Here is a 15,740-nt window from a genome sequence, read left to right on the forward strand (position 1 = left end):
ACACCGTGCAAGATGGAGGAAAGCAATGAAGCAGACCACATATTTATAGAAGCCTGGAAGGAACAAGAACACAAAGCAAAATAATACTAATCAACCGAAACAAAGACCGGCTTTCAGAGAATGCGGCAACAGCGACGGCATGCAGCCTGTCAGCCATGCATTTTTTGAAGCGGTGCATGCAGTCATGTTTGATTTGCCTAATCTTACATGCTTTATACATGTCGCTTTTCATTGATTGTGTTATCTGGGTGGATTCACCACGTCATGTCGCTGATTTAGGTGATGTGCGCGTCTTTGATTTGTAAGCGGTGCTGACTTTGTGCATGTTATACGTGTAACCGTTCAGGTAAATATGCATGGTGAAATCAACCACATGCACCGCAGTACCGAGCACATGCAACGGATGTAGTCAAGTTGACCACATACACTAATGGACACACATCGAGGTTTCTTGTGAAAATTGCTACACACACGTCAAAATATACCCCGTCATATCCCAAACTAATCACACGTGTCATCACCCCATTTATCAATTCGGAACCCTAAATAAACTCAACAAATCCACAAAAGTTAAACGGGTCTAGATTTAGGGAATGTAGTATAAATCACATGCAGGAGAGATACGGTAGCCAAAACCCAGCTAGCTAAGCTCTCTCTAGTGAACACACATGCAAATGCCGGCCTCCATCCCTGTAGCTGTGGCCATGCCTTGGGTTGTTCTCGTGGGCATGGCAGCCCTATTGGCTGCCTGGTTGATCCATTTTGTCATGAGATGGAACATGAGTCCACCATGCAAAGCAGGGGCAATGCTGCCGCCGGGGTCGCGTGGTTTCCCCGTCCTCGGTGAGTCGCTCGAGTTCTTCGCCCGGAGCCCATCGCTCGAGCTGACCCCTTTCTTGAAGCGACGTCTAGATAGGTAATTACTCTTCCTAATCAGTTTAATCGTCTGACTCCTACTGTGACGCATGCAACTGAAGAAAACCTGTTGTTACGCGTACAACAATATCATGTAAATACCCGCTCAGATTATTTTTAAGCGGTTGGTGGATTTTTAATAAATTTGCAATAAGATTTTTTGTAGACACTTTTATTAGCTTAAAATGTAGTATCAAACGGATACGACGAGCAACACTCGACCTCTGCATATGTAAGATGCACACAGTCAAATACCAATAGTCTAACAAAAGAAAAAGAAAAAGGAATACATATAGACAACAATAGTGTCATATAGGCTGACACTATGTCTATGTCGGAGAAGGTGGTGTGCTGATTCGATAAGTATGTTTCCACGCATGTTGGCTAAAAAATCCAAAACACTCGCTCCAACCGCATAAACACCGTCTTGAAACAGCGGTTGGTAGTGCAGATCACGAACGAAGCGAGTGCTTACGACAGAGAATGACCTTCAAAGGAATAGAGTTTTCGCTATTAAAACCAAATCATTTTAAATAACCAAAGCGATCATATATAATAAGACATACTACACTCCCCTCTTATAGTGTTTTGAATCTATTGAAATAAAATCCAACAAATGATCAAAAATATTGAGAACACTTGTAGACGGATACAAATTAGATGCTATTTGGATGACTGAGCACGTACAATGTGCAAACTTGCATTAGAAAAAGAGGTGATTGATTGTTTCATTATGAGTATAAAAACTACATTTCTTGCTTCCTTGTCAATTGGAACGGACGAGATTGTCTTTGGTTAACACAACTCCCTCCAAAGATACCACATGTAATTTTATTTTTTAATGGAATCTATGACTTTTAATATTTTTTGTTATTATCCACTAGGACCTTCGATTGTGTGTCCACACGACACACAGAGTCATCTGTATGTAAATGATCCAGATATAGTAAAATTACAGCAATTCACGACAATTTGCATAAGTGGGGGGGTGATCCAGCGTTCAGAACAAAACCTCCAAACTACTAGAGTTAGATTTTTTATGCATGTCTGGTTCCAAGGGCCACAACTGAAATCAATGGACATATATACTAAACTTGATTTGGTTATATTTTGTCCTCTCATGTAAGTTGAACTTGTGAGGTATAGACCGGTCTATGTTCTAGAACCCAATAACATGCACAAGGAGGACCTCGCAAGAAAAACATCAAGAAGGAGGGACAGCAGGAATGGCTCGTGGCAAACGGAGCAATTAACCTGGAAATGAAGTAGAGTATAGAACTAAATGTTTATGCTCTCATAGGTAATCGGTGATGAAATAGAAGAAATAGATAGGCGTTGAAATCAAAAGGGTGATTCCTTTGTTAACCATTGCATTAACATAAATAAAAATCCGTGTTACTCAATATATTGGTAGCTGCGAGCACGTTGTTTTTAAGATATTTATGACATCAAAACTATAACCGTTCCCTTGATACAGTGTTGATGACTTGTCTTAGCTCCGATAAACTAACGAGTAAACAACCCATGTCATATCTAATCAATCATATATCTTCTTCTTTTTTGCGGGTGAATCATATATCTTCTTCTATTAAACCTTCAACTAAATAATCATTCTTATCCATACGAAAAATTTAAACTAAAGATATGATGCATGATTTTGCGAAGATCATCAAATGCGAGAAGAGAGGTAGAGGTTGAGGCCCCACATGGTTGGTTCGCCGCCATATTTTGTCTTTTTTGCCCAGCGGCAAACAATGGGGTGGAAAATCCACGGGCTCGCTTGTGAAGATCGAGGGGAGGATGACTTTTTACTAGTCACCTTGCAAGAGGGAAAAGAAAGGCGGGGTCCACCTGCCTTGCTATATTTTTGATACTCAACTTTCTATCGAAGTTTGGAAGTTTGACAAGATGTGGCCATGAACAAAACTTGTCCTTACCAAAGATTGCCTCTACTTGCATTTCAATTTTTTGATAACAAGAAATAATTACACAATTCTATATTTCAAATATTTTTTCTGGTTCAACAATTTATTTGATCCATGGTCTATTTTGTCAATTCCTATTTTCCGAAATACAACAATGATGCATGCCAATGGGATAAGTTCTAACAACATTTCCTTTCTTTGCATAAGAAGTCACGTAGCAAACTACCTTGTTTGTGGTTTGAAATGCTCATTCGTATCCCTAGATTGACAATGTGATCAATATAATATACATTATATTCACAAAATTAATAGTTTTATACCATTGGAAGATTATAACATTGGAAGTTTACAATGGTATTTTTTGAGAGATATAACTCGTCTCATGTGACGTTTGTCAAATTGTTGATCTAGGAATATGGTGTGGGACCTTTAAACGGATAAGGTGGTAGTATGTATAAGTATCTTGCTCCAAGTTATAATGCTTGAGCTGGTGTGTTTCTAAAAAAGGATTACTAGGCCTTCATTATGTACATATAGCGAGGAGGTGATATAGGTTGATCTACAGTTGTCTGAGTAAGTTCATGACTCATCAATTCACCATCGAGCAATAAAAGTATGGCAAGAAGACATTATGTTTCACCCTTTACTGGACAAACTTATCTATCATCGTAGTGCAATAATATTATTGGTTGGTGACCACAGATGATTAATGACTTGATAACTAGAGTGGAGAATCGTGTAACCTGCTATAAAATGACACGGTTTTTATGAGCTTACCATTGGTGGGTAAAAAAAATATTACATGTTGATATTAACAAAAATAAGTTTAACAAATAAAACGAGTTATTGTTTCCACAAAAAATGAAATAATCACCGATGATCTGACACGATTCTATAAGGCCGCTCTTAGTCGGATATTGATCATTTTATATGGATGAACTACCCAAACGTTCTATGACAATTGAACTAAGATCATGGAAGGCTAAAATTTCAGGTATGGTCCAATTTTTAGGACAAATTTGATCGGTGAAGACATCATTGTTTCCCTAGATCAAGATCTGAACAACTTGGTTTTCCAAAAAGAGGAGAAGTTGTTCCAAATATGGTATCCAGAGTCTCTCATGAGAATCATGGGAGCTGACTGCATTATCGCAACACTTGGGACTTTCCACAAGCACCTCAGGAGTCTGGTACTTCGACTCTTCGGCCCAGAAAACCTTAGGACGGTTCTACTCCATGAAGTACAACAGACGGCCCAGGCCAGTCTACTCTCCTGGCTCGATCTTCCTAGTATCGAAGTGAAAGAGGCAACCGCTAGTGTATGTCCTCCTATTTATCTCCCTATGTTGATATTATTCGGGTTTAAGTTGAACAACTTGATTAAAATTAGGATATAAAAATTATTTCATTGAATTGTTATTTAATTAGCAAATCTTATTCATATAGATGAGGTTTCAAGTAACTACAAAATTGCCTTATTTTAGATGATATTTGGCATCACGGCAAAGCGGTTAATCAGCTATGACTCCTCAAGCTCGGATGGGAAGTTGTGGAAGGAATTTGATGCATTTCTTCAAGGACTACTAGCATTTCCACTTTACATTCCTCGCACATCATTCTACAAATGTATGCAGGTAACTAGGGACTACTACAACCTACATATTTATCCATATAATAGCACAAACAAATTAATATACATACAAAAAGTTCTACTAATTAACAACTCTGGCTTACTCATTTGGATCTACCACTGAATTCTAGTATAGAACAATATGTGAGATGAATTTCACTCAATACTATTTCCTCAAACAGAAATTGTGAATATATAGCCTGATTAATTGGGCTCCATGGTGCTCGCACATGTGAGTTCAATGCACAAATTCAAAATATATTTTATAACACTATCCCAGAAATCAGCTTTTGATATACGTATGGTTGCATCATTGACTAGGGCCGGAAGAATGTCATGAAGATCTTGAAAGAGTTGCTTCATAAGAGGAAGAGGGCAACATGTCAGGGGAGTGTTGATTTTATAAATATCTTGATCAGTGATTTGAAAGAGAACAAGACTTTAATGAGTGAGAAAATTGCATTGGATTTACTCTTCTTATTGTTGTTCGCGGGCTTCGAAACTACGTCATCTGGTATAACCGTTGCACTCAAGTTTCTATCTGATAATCCCGAGGCCCTGCAAGAATTAACGGTAAGTGTGGAGAAAGGGAAGTAGACAATTAAGTGGTTTAATAGTCCAGAAACAATATTTGCCTAGAGACGTACACACTAGAATTCTTCACCCGCACTACTAGCCATACTTCCACATATGTGCATTGTGTTACACACAATACATAGCATTAGCACTTCCATCTATAATTATTGAGCAAAATATACACGACTAACCATATAAGAAATACCCATCTTGCTCATGGCTATAGTTACAGATGTGTATCATATGGCACCAAAAACGCAGTCACGTCTAAGTGGACTTGTATATGTTTGTTACTACCACCATATACTCAGTATGTTACAAACCCCTTAGATCATTTGGAATGCATGTGGATAAAACTACACCCGGTAACACCCAAAGGCCTTCTTATCCATAATCCAAGAAACTATTGTGTGTGTGTGTGTGTGTATGTGTAATTTGGTAATTCACGTATACAAATAACCTTAAGGTAAATGTATCAATTCCAGGAGGAGCACAATAATATCCGGAAAAGGAAGGCCAACCCTAACTCTGAAATCACATGGGAGGAATACAAGTCCATGAAGTTTACATCTCATGTATATAGTTTGTCTCTCTTCGGCCTTTCTTTTGCATGACATCAACCATACACAAATATAAGATTATTTATTCTTATTGTATAATTAGTGACATGATCACTTCTACAAGTGGCATTATTTCATTAGCTTAATTTTTATTTGTAGGTCATACATGAATCATTAAGGCTGGCTAACATCGCTCCGGTAATGTTTAGAAAAGCAATAGAGGAAGTTCATATAAAAGGTGAGAAGATTTGCTAAGGGGACGAGACACGTGTGATATTAGGATTACCAATCATAGATTTATGAGAGGCCCATGGGCAGTTTTCTAATGCGTTTATCTGTGCACATATAGTAATTTGTGTGCACCCTGTTTGTAATCAAAAGGAGGGTAGAGAAAGGGTGGCAGAGGCTGCAACAATTTAACCGAATGATGTCTCGATATGTATTGCATATACACTTGTGATTCGTGCAGGTTACACTATCCCAAAAGGATCGAAGATTATGGTTAGTCCTTCTAGCATCCATCTCGATACTACTATTTACAAGGATCCCAATGCATTCAATCCTTGGAGATGGAAGGTTTGTACCATTTGTCTATTTCAAAGGGATGTTTCATGTCACTTCTAATAAGACAACACACTTGTTCTTATCATAGAGCAACATAGGGTTGAATGATATATGTTGTATCCAAAATACATGATATTTTATCATAATGTTTCCTATATAGTATCCCGGTTTAAACTTATTAGTTAATATGCATCCACAACATAGTCAGAATTTTATATTATTACAAGAGAAAATTAGGTCAAAACCTTTCCAAGAAAGGAAAAGTAGCTCATGTTCAATAGCTACAAACTAAGAAAAGTTATATTTCTAAAAAATAAGCATAAGGAGTATTGAATTATTTTTAAGTGGGAATTAAGAATGGAAATATAGGAATTAATATGTAGGAGAATGCATAGATTTTGGTTCTTTAATCTCTAATATTTTCTTGTTGAAACAATAAAAAAGGGATTGCTAAGAAAATTTCAAACAAAGGGAGGTATTAATTGTTATGCAAAAAAAACTCTCTCTAAAACCTAGTGAAAACTTTGTACACAGGATATTACTGAACCAGTGGGTGGCTCCTCAAAGGAGTTCATGGCCTTTGGAGGCGGGCTACGATTATGTGTTGGTGCCGACTTTGCTAAGCTACAAATGGCTATCTTTCTACATTTCTTAGTTACTAAATACAGGTAAATTGCCCTTTCTTGAACTCAAAATATTAATAAATGGTTACTCTACCAACAATAGTAAGTATTGTTTAACTCTTATTTAATATTAGAGACGTGAGTCTAAACTCATGTAGTCATAGATTTTGCTTGCATATAAATCACAACACTAGGCGTTAAACATCGTTGGTTCTTACTATGTTTCTTGGGGACAAGATGTATATTTAGTTATCATATCTTACTCAAATTGAACCAACTCTGCTGCAAAAAGGTGTATATGTACTTCAATAAAATAGTTCTAGTATGAAAATGGAAAAAATCATTTAATAAAACCAGTGTTACATTATGAGTTTCAGGTAACATACTTTAAAAATAGAAAAAGAAAATGATACACTAGAAATGAAAATATAAAATTAAATAGCCACCAATCCCGCTCAACATTATAATGCCCATTCCTCTTACCCTTAGATCTCGGGTGTCTGTATCCACTTGAACCCTATTGTGTATGCGTTGACGTTCTTTGAGCTAGACAAGAAGAAGAAACCTAAACAAGTAGCCTTAATGGAGGATGCAATGCCTAGAATAAGGGAGGGCAGTGGCGAAGGTAGAGGGCGGCCAGGGTGGGCCATGACCCACCCTGAGATTTGAAAATAGCTTTTATACCATATAGGTGAAAGGCTAGAAAAATAAAAGAAAAAATGCATGTACTATAGCACTGCTCGCTCAGCCTCGCCTAGTGGGCTAGGTCCCCCACTAGGGGCAAGTGTGTTAGCATGATGAGTAGGAGGGTGCATGTAACTTCACTAGCGCAATTATGTTGTATATACATGTTCTTATATATATATATATATATATATATATATATATATATATATATATATATATATATATATAAAACTTGGATAAATAATATATATATTATTTTCATTGCCTTTATATGTTATAGGGAAAGTTTCTATTTATGAAAAAAATCATTACTACTTTCTCCAAGACACATGACTTCGTCAAAACCATGCACTAGAATTTCTTTCATGGATACTAACTAGTCAAAATATGTATTTGATTAGATATGAATATATTATTAGTTTCCTATAGAACATCGTTCAACTTTGTAAATTTAAGATCATTTACATGTATATTCGTAAAAATCAACTATCAAAGTTGCTAGCACCGCAAAATCTTTAGTGCAAACTAGTAAGCGCACAACTAATTCTAAATATTTGAATCTGATTTGTCCAAAAATAACCTCTTGGATCAATCTCTCAAATTAAGGGTTAGTGTTACCCCCATGGAGGTAATTAGCACACAACATCATCAATCTGTTAATTACAAAAGAAATAGAATATCGTTTTAATTGGAAATATGTTGGCAGTGCATTACTCTATCAAAAAAAACATGAATGCTATGTTTTTTTTTCTGATGTAGGGTTGTGTACAAATATTTTTTCCTTGCGAGACTTTTTCACATAGATCTTTACTCTAAATTTTATACTTGTGTGTGCCTTCTACAGTTGGAAAGTGATCAAGGGAGGGACCATGGTGCTTTCTCCTGGACTTCAGTTTCCTTGTGGTTTTCATATCCAACTTCTTCCAAAATATTGATGCACGATATTTAACGCTTTAATACTTGCAAGATCTCTACGACCATGAAGGATTCACAATATTGTTGTTTCGCTAAATAATTTAATAATATTTGTAACTTGGTGTGTACTAGTACACACTATGTATCCCCATATTTCTATTCGAATTTATTTGGTCATTGTTCTAAAACTTAAATTCAATCTTGAAGCAAAATTCAAATTTCTGCTTAAATTCAAATTTGGGCTCAGATTCAAATTTGGGCTCGGGTATTGATGTTTCAATGCTATCTCAACTCGCTCAACTCAAATATGTTTGTTAGATATTCAATGTGAGCCCTTTTGCTAAGTTAAACTCGTAGTCATGAAAAGTGTGTTTCAAATGACCTCCGAACATAGGGTAAACTACCTCATTTCTAAGCAAGTTTTTTTGCACCTTGTCTAAATGAGCCAAATAAATTTTCTACATATCTATTCTACCTATATAGTGTAAATGTGAAGTCTCACTGTTTATTGGATCAATCTTCTATTATTTTATTTTATTTCTTAAAAAACATGATTTAATAGAAAATCATATATAAAATAGGTTTAAAACATGAAAATGAGAAAGTAAGTTCAGATTTTTCTTAGTCACTCTAAAATGATGCTTTGATGAGGTTTGGCACTTTTCATTTAAAAAACCCACCTACTCTCTCCCTTGAAATCCATACTACATTGATTCAGGAAAGACAATTGGGTGAAGGATTTTTCGTGCAAATGTATGTAAACCATATTTATATTTTTTTTCTCTTTACTACACAACATAAGAAGACTATGTGCGCAAGTTCTATATTTTTTGATTTTTTTTGAATTAGTTCTGCTCATTTGAAAGTGTTTGAGGTCTCTCACTTGTTTTAAGCCCTTTCGTAAAAATATATGTAAACCATATTTATATTTTTTTTCCTTGTTATTATACGACATAAGAAGACTATGTGCGCAAGTTTTATATTTGTTTGATTTTTTAATTAGTTATGCTCAACGCTAATGAGATAAATCTTCTCAAAACCTCTCAAAACCCAGCATAACCCCGCACCCTTCCGGGCCGTTGATCTTTGTGTGTGGACGGTTGAGATTAAGCGCTAGGGTTAGCTACACCTCCATCAATCCGCATGGGACGCACAGATTGGCTGAATCAGCATCTCCCTTTGGCGCATCACGACCGTTCATTTAAATCCCATGACACAAGTTGACGCGATGCATGGCTCAAGCTTACGCGCACACCGCCTGTTTCATCGCTGCATGCAGGCCCACTCGCAGCGTCGGTTGGAGCCTGCATGCCCACGTGCAGCGTCCATGCAACGCCCGTGTCCGCTCGTCAATTGCATGCCTGCTCGCCCACGCGCAGCACCCATGTCCGCCCGCTGTTGCATGCATGCTCGCTCGGCCATGCGCAGTTCCCTACTCCGCCATGCCCTCGACGTAGCCCTGCTCCACTACTCCACTCGACGTAGTAAAGTGTCACACGCCTACCATTAACACTCATGAAGCGTTGCAGCAAGGCATGTAGACCACCCAAGATGCCTAAAAAACCAGTGGGTGGCCCCCTCGTTGCATCGTTGCAGTAAGGTGTGCATGGCATGCTCCTCTTTCCACGACACACTATTGTCACGATGTGTTGGGGATATTACCCTGCTGCGTAACCGCCCTATGGGGCCAGGTCATGATTATAGCGGCTTAAGATTGTACTCAAGATGGGCCTGGACGAACAAGACCAAAGGTACAAGGCGGCCTGTTCCATTGAGTTGCCTGGCAGCTTTCTACTACGACGGTGGTGGGTCAAGGCCCAAGAGATAGAAGATAGGCATGAATAACCTTGCCTGAAAGGCAAGGCGACTTAGAGACATACCGGATCACGAATCATAACGTGACACAGATTCTTGTAAACATCGGGTCTCGACCTGTATATAAAGGCGAGTCTCCAGGGCCAATAGATTCAAGTAACAATCGATCGAGAGCTAGGTGAGGCAAATCTGCAACCTTGTAATTGATTTCATCATCAATACACACAAAATAGGACGTAGGTTTTTACCTCCATCAGAGGGGCCAAACCTGGTAAACTCGCCTCCCGTTCCTGATTAACACCTTTGAGTCGCCACAGAGTTGCGATGGCCTCACACTAGTAGAAAATGGCCCATTTGTCCCAGTTCCAGAGGCCCATTAGCCCCGGTTCTTGAACCGGGACTAAATGGTTGGGACTAAAGCCCAAAACCTTCAGTCCCGGTTCGCTTACGAACCGGGAACGAATGGTCTCCACGTGGCCGATGCGGCGAGCCCTACCAGGAGGTTCTTTAGTCCCGGTTCGCTTACGAACCGGGACCGAATGGTCTCCACGTGGCCGATGCGGCGAGCCCTGGCAGGAGGTTCTTTAGTCCCGGTTGGTCACATCAACCGAGACAACATGGCATCCACGCGTCAGCATCTGGCCGGAGCTGGGGTTTTTGTTTTTTTGAACGCGGGGGGGGGGGGGGGGGGGGGTTGGAGGGTTAATTTAGTAGTTTCATATTGTGTTAGCTCTCTAATAGAGAGAAGTGTCCTCTCTTTCTCCGCTCTTGGTCGATGCTAGCTACTATACATATAGAGAGATGATGCTAGCTAATAAGAAAATGAAGGAAACCATTTACAATACTTAACATCTTTTACAATGCCTAACATCATCTACCTAAGATCCAATCACAAATAGTTCACATGGTATTCTCCGTCACTAGGTATGATGTGGTCAAGAAAGAATCCCGCCAATTCCTCTTTAATTGCTCGTATGCCATCATCTGATAGGGTTCATCCCGCTTCTTCCAGATCTAATTTAAAGAAGGGGGTCAATACATGCATATATATGAATAAAACTCAGTACAATTTCTGGTAATATATAAAATAAAATTGTGAATATTATTTACGTACTTCAAATTGTTCGTCGGAGATGCCCCGCCCAGAGGTCGAGAGGCGAATGAACTCGCATACGTAGTATGCACATTTTTTAGTCCCAACTACCTGGTACAAGCACTTTACGAGAATATATAGAGTTCAATCAAACTGATAAGCAAGCATGGTAATGATATATTGATGAAAATTTGAATCAATTAGAGATGCGTGGAACTAGCTAGTACTACTTACTAGGGGGTGCGTAAATTGCAACTATTTGGGTATACCGCGAACCTTATTCGTGAACTTCTTCCAAATCCTGTCAGGCAAAGAAAATGATTACTTGATATCAGGAAATTAACGAAAGTTGCATGCTGGTATGGTCCCAGTATTGAGTGAACTTAATTCTTGAGCATTGCAGTCGTGTCCACATAATCCTCGGGATCTTTACGTCTCGAGTCTAAGACACTTACTTTTGCCGCGTCAAGCTTAATGGAGAGCAGAATCCAGTGGTAACTGCGCACGCATATATAACTCATCAATTATATTTACTAATTAACCTCGAGTAAGCGAAAACGAGTATACAGAGAACACAGCAACACTCATCTGAAGTTGTAAGGAAAGAGTATTTCCCTTTTGTTTTGACTTACAAGCAACGAATTTAGCAACTTAACCTCGGTCTCTTTGGTTTCATTTCGTACCAACAATACATTTACCGATTATGGGCTAATGAACCCAACATCGAAGATTCTTGCTTTTTTTAATTCGACGATCTTCAATCTGCATAATATATATAGTGAGGATAATTATAGATACATGCAATGAACGAGCTGAGCTAGAGACTTAACTATAGAAGTAATACTTACAAACAGTAGGAGGTCAGGAGTTGTTTGTCGAGGGCCAGGTCATTGTATAACTGAAATAACTCCTCAAATTCAACAAGCAGCACTCCAGCTCCAATGAATTTGTGATCTTTTTTCACTCTCATATACACATACATTTTCTCCCTGAAGATGTTCATGTACCACTCATGCAATTCGTGCATCCTCGGTGTTAGAGGAGGATGACCAGGTTTGACGAGAGGCTTCCAGAGCACATATGTATATTTTTCTTCCTTTGTTACCTCAGCTATCTCAAAAATTACTGAATCGTGCACGTAATCACCAGGATTGGTACCGGGAAGCAACCCTGAATCATTAGCCATGATGATATCGCTAGACAACTTGAGCGGGGGGCACGATTGCTTCTTCTGTTGGCCGAGCTGGGGAATTATTTTTGCACTTCTTTGTTTTGCTAACATTGCATCACTGCTTGCCGCCAGAGCGGCAGTGGAGTCTGCCTTCCAGTTAAGAGAAGGAGGAGGAGGCGGCATCTTTCTTACATGTGTAATTTTCGACGGAGCGGCGACGACGTCTATCTTCCGCTGTTGCAGAGGAGGCGGACTGCTCCGATGCGCCTGAGGAGGAGCCTAAGGAGGAGGACTACTCCGACGCGCTGAAGGAGGAGCCGAAGAAGGAGGCGGAGTGCTCCGACGCGCTGGAGGAGGAGCCGAAGGAGGAGGACTGCTCCGATGCGCCTGAGGAGGAGCAGAAGGAGGAGGACTGCTCCAACGCGCTGGAGGAGGAGCCGAAGAAGGAGGTGGACTGCTCGGAAGCGCTGGAGGAGGAGCCGAAGAAGGAGGTGGAGTGATCCGACGTGCCGGAGGAGGAGCCGAAGGAGGAGGACTGCTTTGACGCGCTGGAGGAGGAGCCGAATAAGGAGGAGGAGTGCTCCGATGCGCCGGAGGAGGATTCGAAGAAGGAGGCAGACTGCTCCGACGCGCCGGAGGAGGAGCGAAAGAAGAAGGCGGAGTGCCCTCACGCGTCGAAGGAGCCGGAGTGCCCTAATCATTTGTCGGAGGAGGATGAGGAGTGCCCTGATCAGTTGCCGGAGGAGGATGAGGAGTGCCCCGAGCACTCGTCGTCGTCGTCGGAGGAGGCGTCCAGTTTGGAAGATTGATGTACTCCTTCAGCCATAGACATGTACTCCTCAAAGCATGGACCAGCTTATTCTCATCTTCACGTATAGGGTGGTCAAGCCCGAGCTTCTCAAAATCATTCTTTACTTCATCCACCGTCACAAGAGCATAACCACATGGAATCGGATGACAGTTAAAAGTTCCGTTGGATTGAGGAGGTGCAACAACGCCGATAGCAGCCTTGAAAGTGAGGTTCCGGCATTTCGTCAAAAGCTAGCAAGGTTGAGACTCCGTGATAGTATCCATGGGGTAGCTAGGAGGCGTGAAGTCAGGCTGAACGAGCTCCGTGGAAGCCACGCTGCTTCTTCGCTGCGATGGCGGGGTAAATTCTGGGGTAGTTTCGTGCGGTGAGATGGTTGGTCCATAGCTCGCTGGCTCTGAAGTTCCTCTAGAATTTGTAGTCTTGCATTGATCTTCTGCATGTCGCTCAATTCCGCTTTCCTCTTTCTCGCTCGGCTTCTGTAACCGGCTGTGTCGGGAAATCCAACCTTCCACGGAACGGAGCCTGGTGTGCCTCGTGTTCGTCCAGGGTGCTCAGCATTCCCTACGGCCTCAGTCAACTCGTCCTTCTCTCTTTCGGGAAAGAACGCCCCTTCGTGCGCTGCGGTGATACACTTGTGAAGCTTGTTGATGGGTGTTGCAAGTTGCTCGTCCGTCCAACGACACTCCCCTGTTTCAGGGTCCAAAGTTCCCCCAACTCTGAAGCACCAATTCCTTGAACGGTTGGGCCAGTTCAATGTCTGTGGTTGGACCCCTTTAGCTGTTGGGGAACGTCGCATGGGAAACAAAAATTTTCCTACGCGCACGAAGACCTATCATGGTGATGTCCATCTACGAGAGGGGATGTGTGATCTACGTACCCTTGTAGACCGTACAACAGAAGCGTTAATGAACGCGGTTGATGTAGTGGAACGTCTTCACGTCCCTCGATCCGCCCCGCGAACTATCCCGCGATCAGTCCCACGATCTAGTGCTGAACGGACGGCACCTCCGCGTTCAGCACACGTACAGCTCGACGATGATCTCGGCCTTCTTGATCCAGCAAGAGAGACGGAGAGGTAGAAGAGTTCTCCGGCAGCGTGACGGCGCTCCGGAGGTTGGTGATGATCTTTTCTTAGCAGGGCTCCGCCCGAGCTCCGCAGAAACGCGATCTAGAGGAAAAACCGTGGAGGTATGTGGTCGGGCTGCCGTGGAAAAGTCATCTCAAATCAGCCCTAAAACCCCACTATATATAGGAGGAGGAGGGGGGAGACTTGCCTTGGGGTCCAAGGACTCCCAAGGGAGTCGGCCGAGCCAAGGGGGAAGGTCTCCCCCTCCCAAACCGAAATCCACTTCGTTTGGAAGGTGGAGTCCTTCTTCCCTTTCCCACCTCCTTCTTTTTTTTTTCCTTTCCTCTTTGATTTTCTTTCCTATGCGCATAGGCCTCTCTTGGGCTGTCTCACCAGCCCACTAAGGGCTGGTGTGGCACCCCAAACACCCATGGGCTTCCCCGGGGTGGGTGGGCCCCCCCGGTGAACTCCCGGAACCCATTCGTCATTCCCGGTACATTCCCGGCAACTCCGAAAACCTTCCGGTAATCAAATGAGGTCATCCTATATATCAATCTTCGTTTCCGGACCATTCCGGAAACCCTCGTGACGTCCGTGATCTCATCCGGGACTCCGAACAACATTCGGTAACCAACCATATAACTCAAATACGCATAAAACAACGTCGAACCTTAAGTGTGCAGACCCTGCGGGTTCGAGAACTATGTAGACATGACCCGAGAGACTCCTCGGTCAATATCCAATAGCGGGACCTGGATGCCCATATTGGATCCTACATATTCTACGAAGATCTTATCGTTTGAACCTCAGTGCCAAGGATTCATATAATCCCGTATGTCATTCCCTTTGTCCTTCGGTATGTTACTTGCCCGAGATTCGATCGTCAGTATCCGCATACCTATTTCAATCTCATTTACCGGCAAGTCTCTTTACTCGTTCCGTAATACAAGATCCCGCAACTTACACTAAGTCACATTGCTTGCAAGGCTTGTGTGTGATGTTGTATTACCGAGTGGGCCCCGAGATACCTCTCCGTCACACGGAGTGACAAATCCCAGTCTTGATCCATACTAACTCAACTAACACCTTCGGAGATACCTGTAGAGCATCTTTATAGTCACCCAGTTACGTTGCGACGTTTGATACACACATAGAATTCCTCCGGTGTCAGTGAGTTATATGATCTCATGGTCATAGGAATAAATACTTGACACGCAGAAAACAGTAGCAACAAAATGACACGATCAACATGCTACGTCTATTAGTTTGGGTCTAGTCCATCACATGATTCTCCTAATGATGTGATCCCGTTATCAAGTGACAACACTTGCCTATGGCCAGGAAACCTTGACCATCTTTGACCAACGAGCCAGTCAACTAGAGGCTTAC

General features: G+C 41.4%; 1 protein-coding gene across 1 annotated transcript; it reads left to right on the plus strand.

Moving 5' to 3' along the window:
* Positions 1-704: 704 nt before the first annotated feature.
* Positions 705-11,079, plus strand: LOC123430521 (cytochrome P450 87A3-like; the record flags this gene model as incomplete). The annotated part of the gene is made up of 10 exons (XM_045114388.1): positions 705-916; positions 3,835-4,159; positions 4,325-4,474; positions 4,792-5,043; positions 5,532-5,621; positions 5,766-5,844; positions 6,076-6,182; positions 6,705-6,838; positions 8,325-8,408; positions 11,070-11,079. Coding segments are annotated over exons 1-10 (1,443 nt in total), but the record flags the coding sequence as incomplete, so codon positions are not given.
* Positions 11,080-15,740: the final 4,661 nt, after the last annotated feature.

This window comes from Hordeum vulgare, chromosome 2H (genome assembly GCF_904849725.1).
Source record: "Hordeum vulgare subsp. vulgare chromosome 2H, MorexV3_pseudomolecules_assembly, whole genome shotgun sequence".
Lineage (NCBI taxonomy): Eukaryota > Viridiplantae > Streptophyta > Magnoliopsida > Poales > Poaceae > Hordeum > Hordeum vulgare.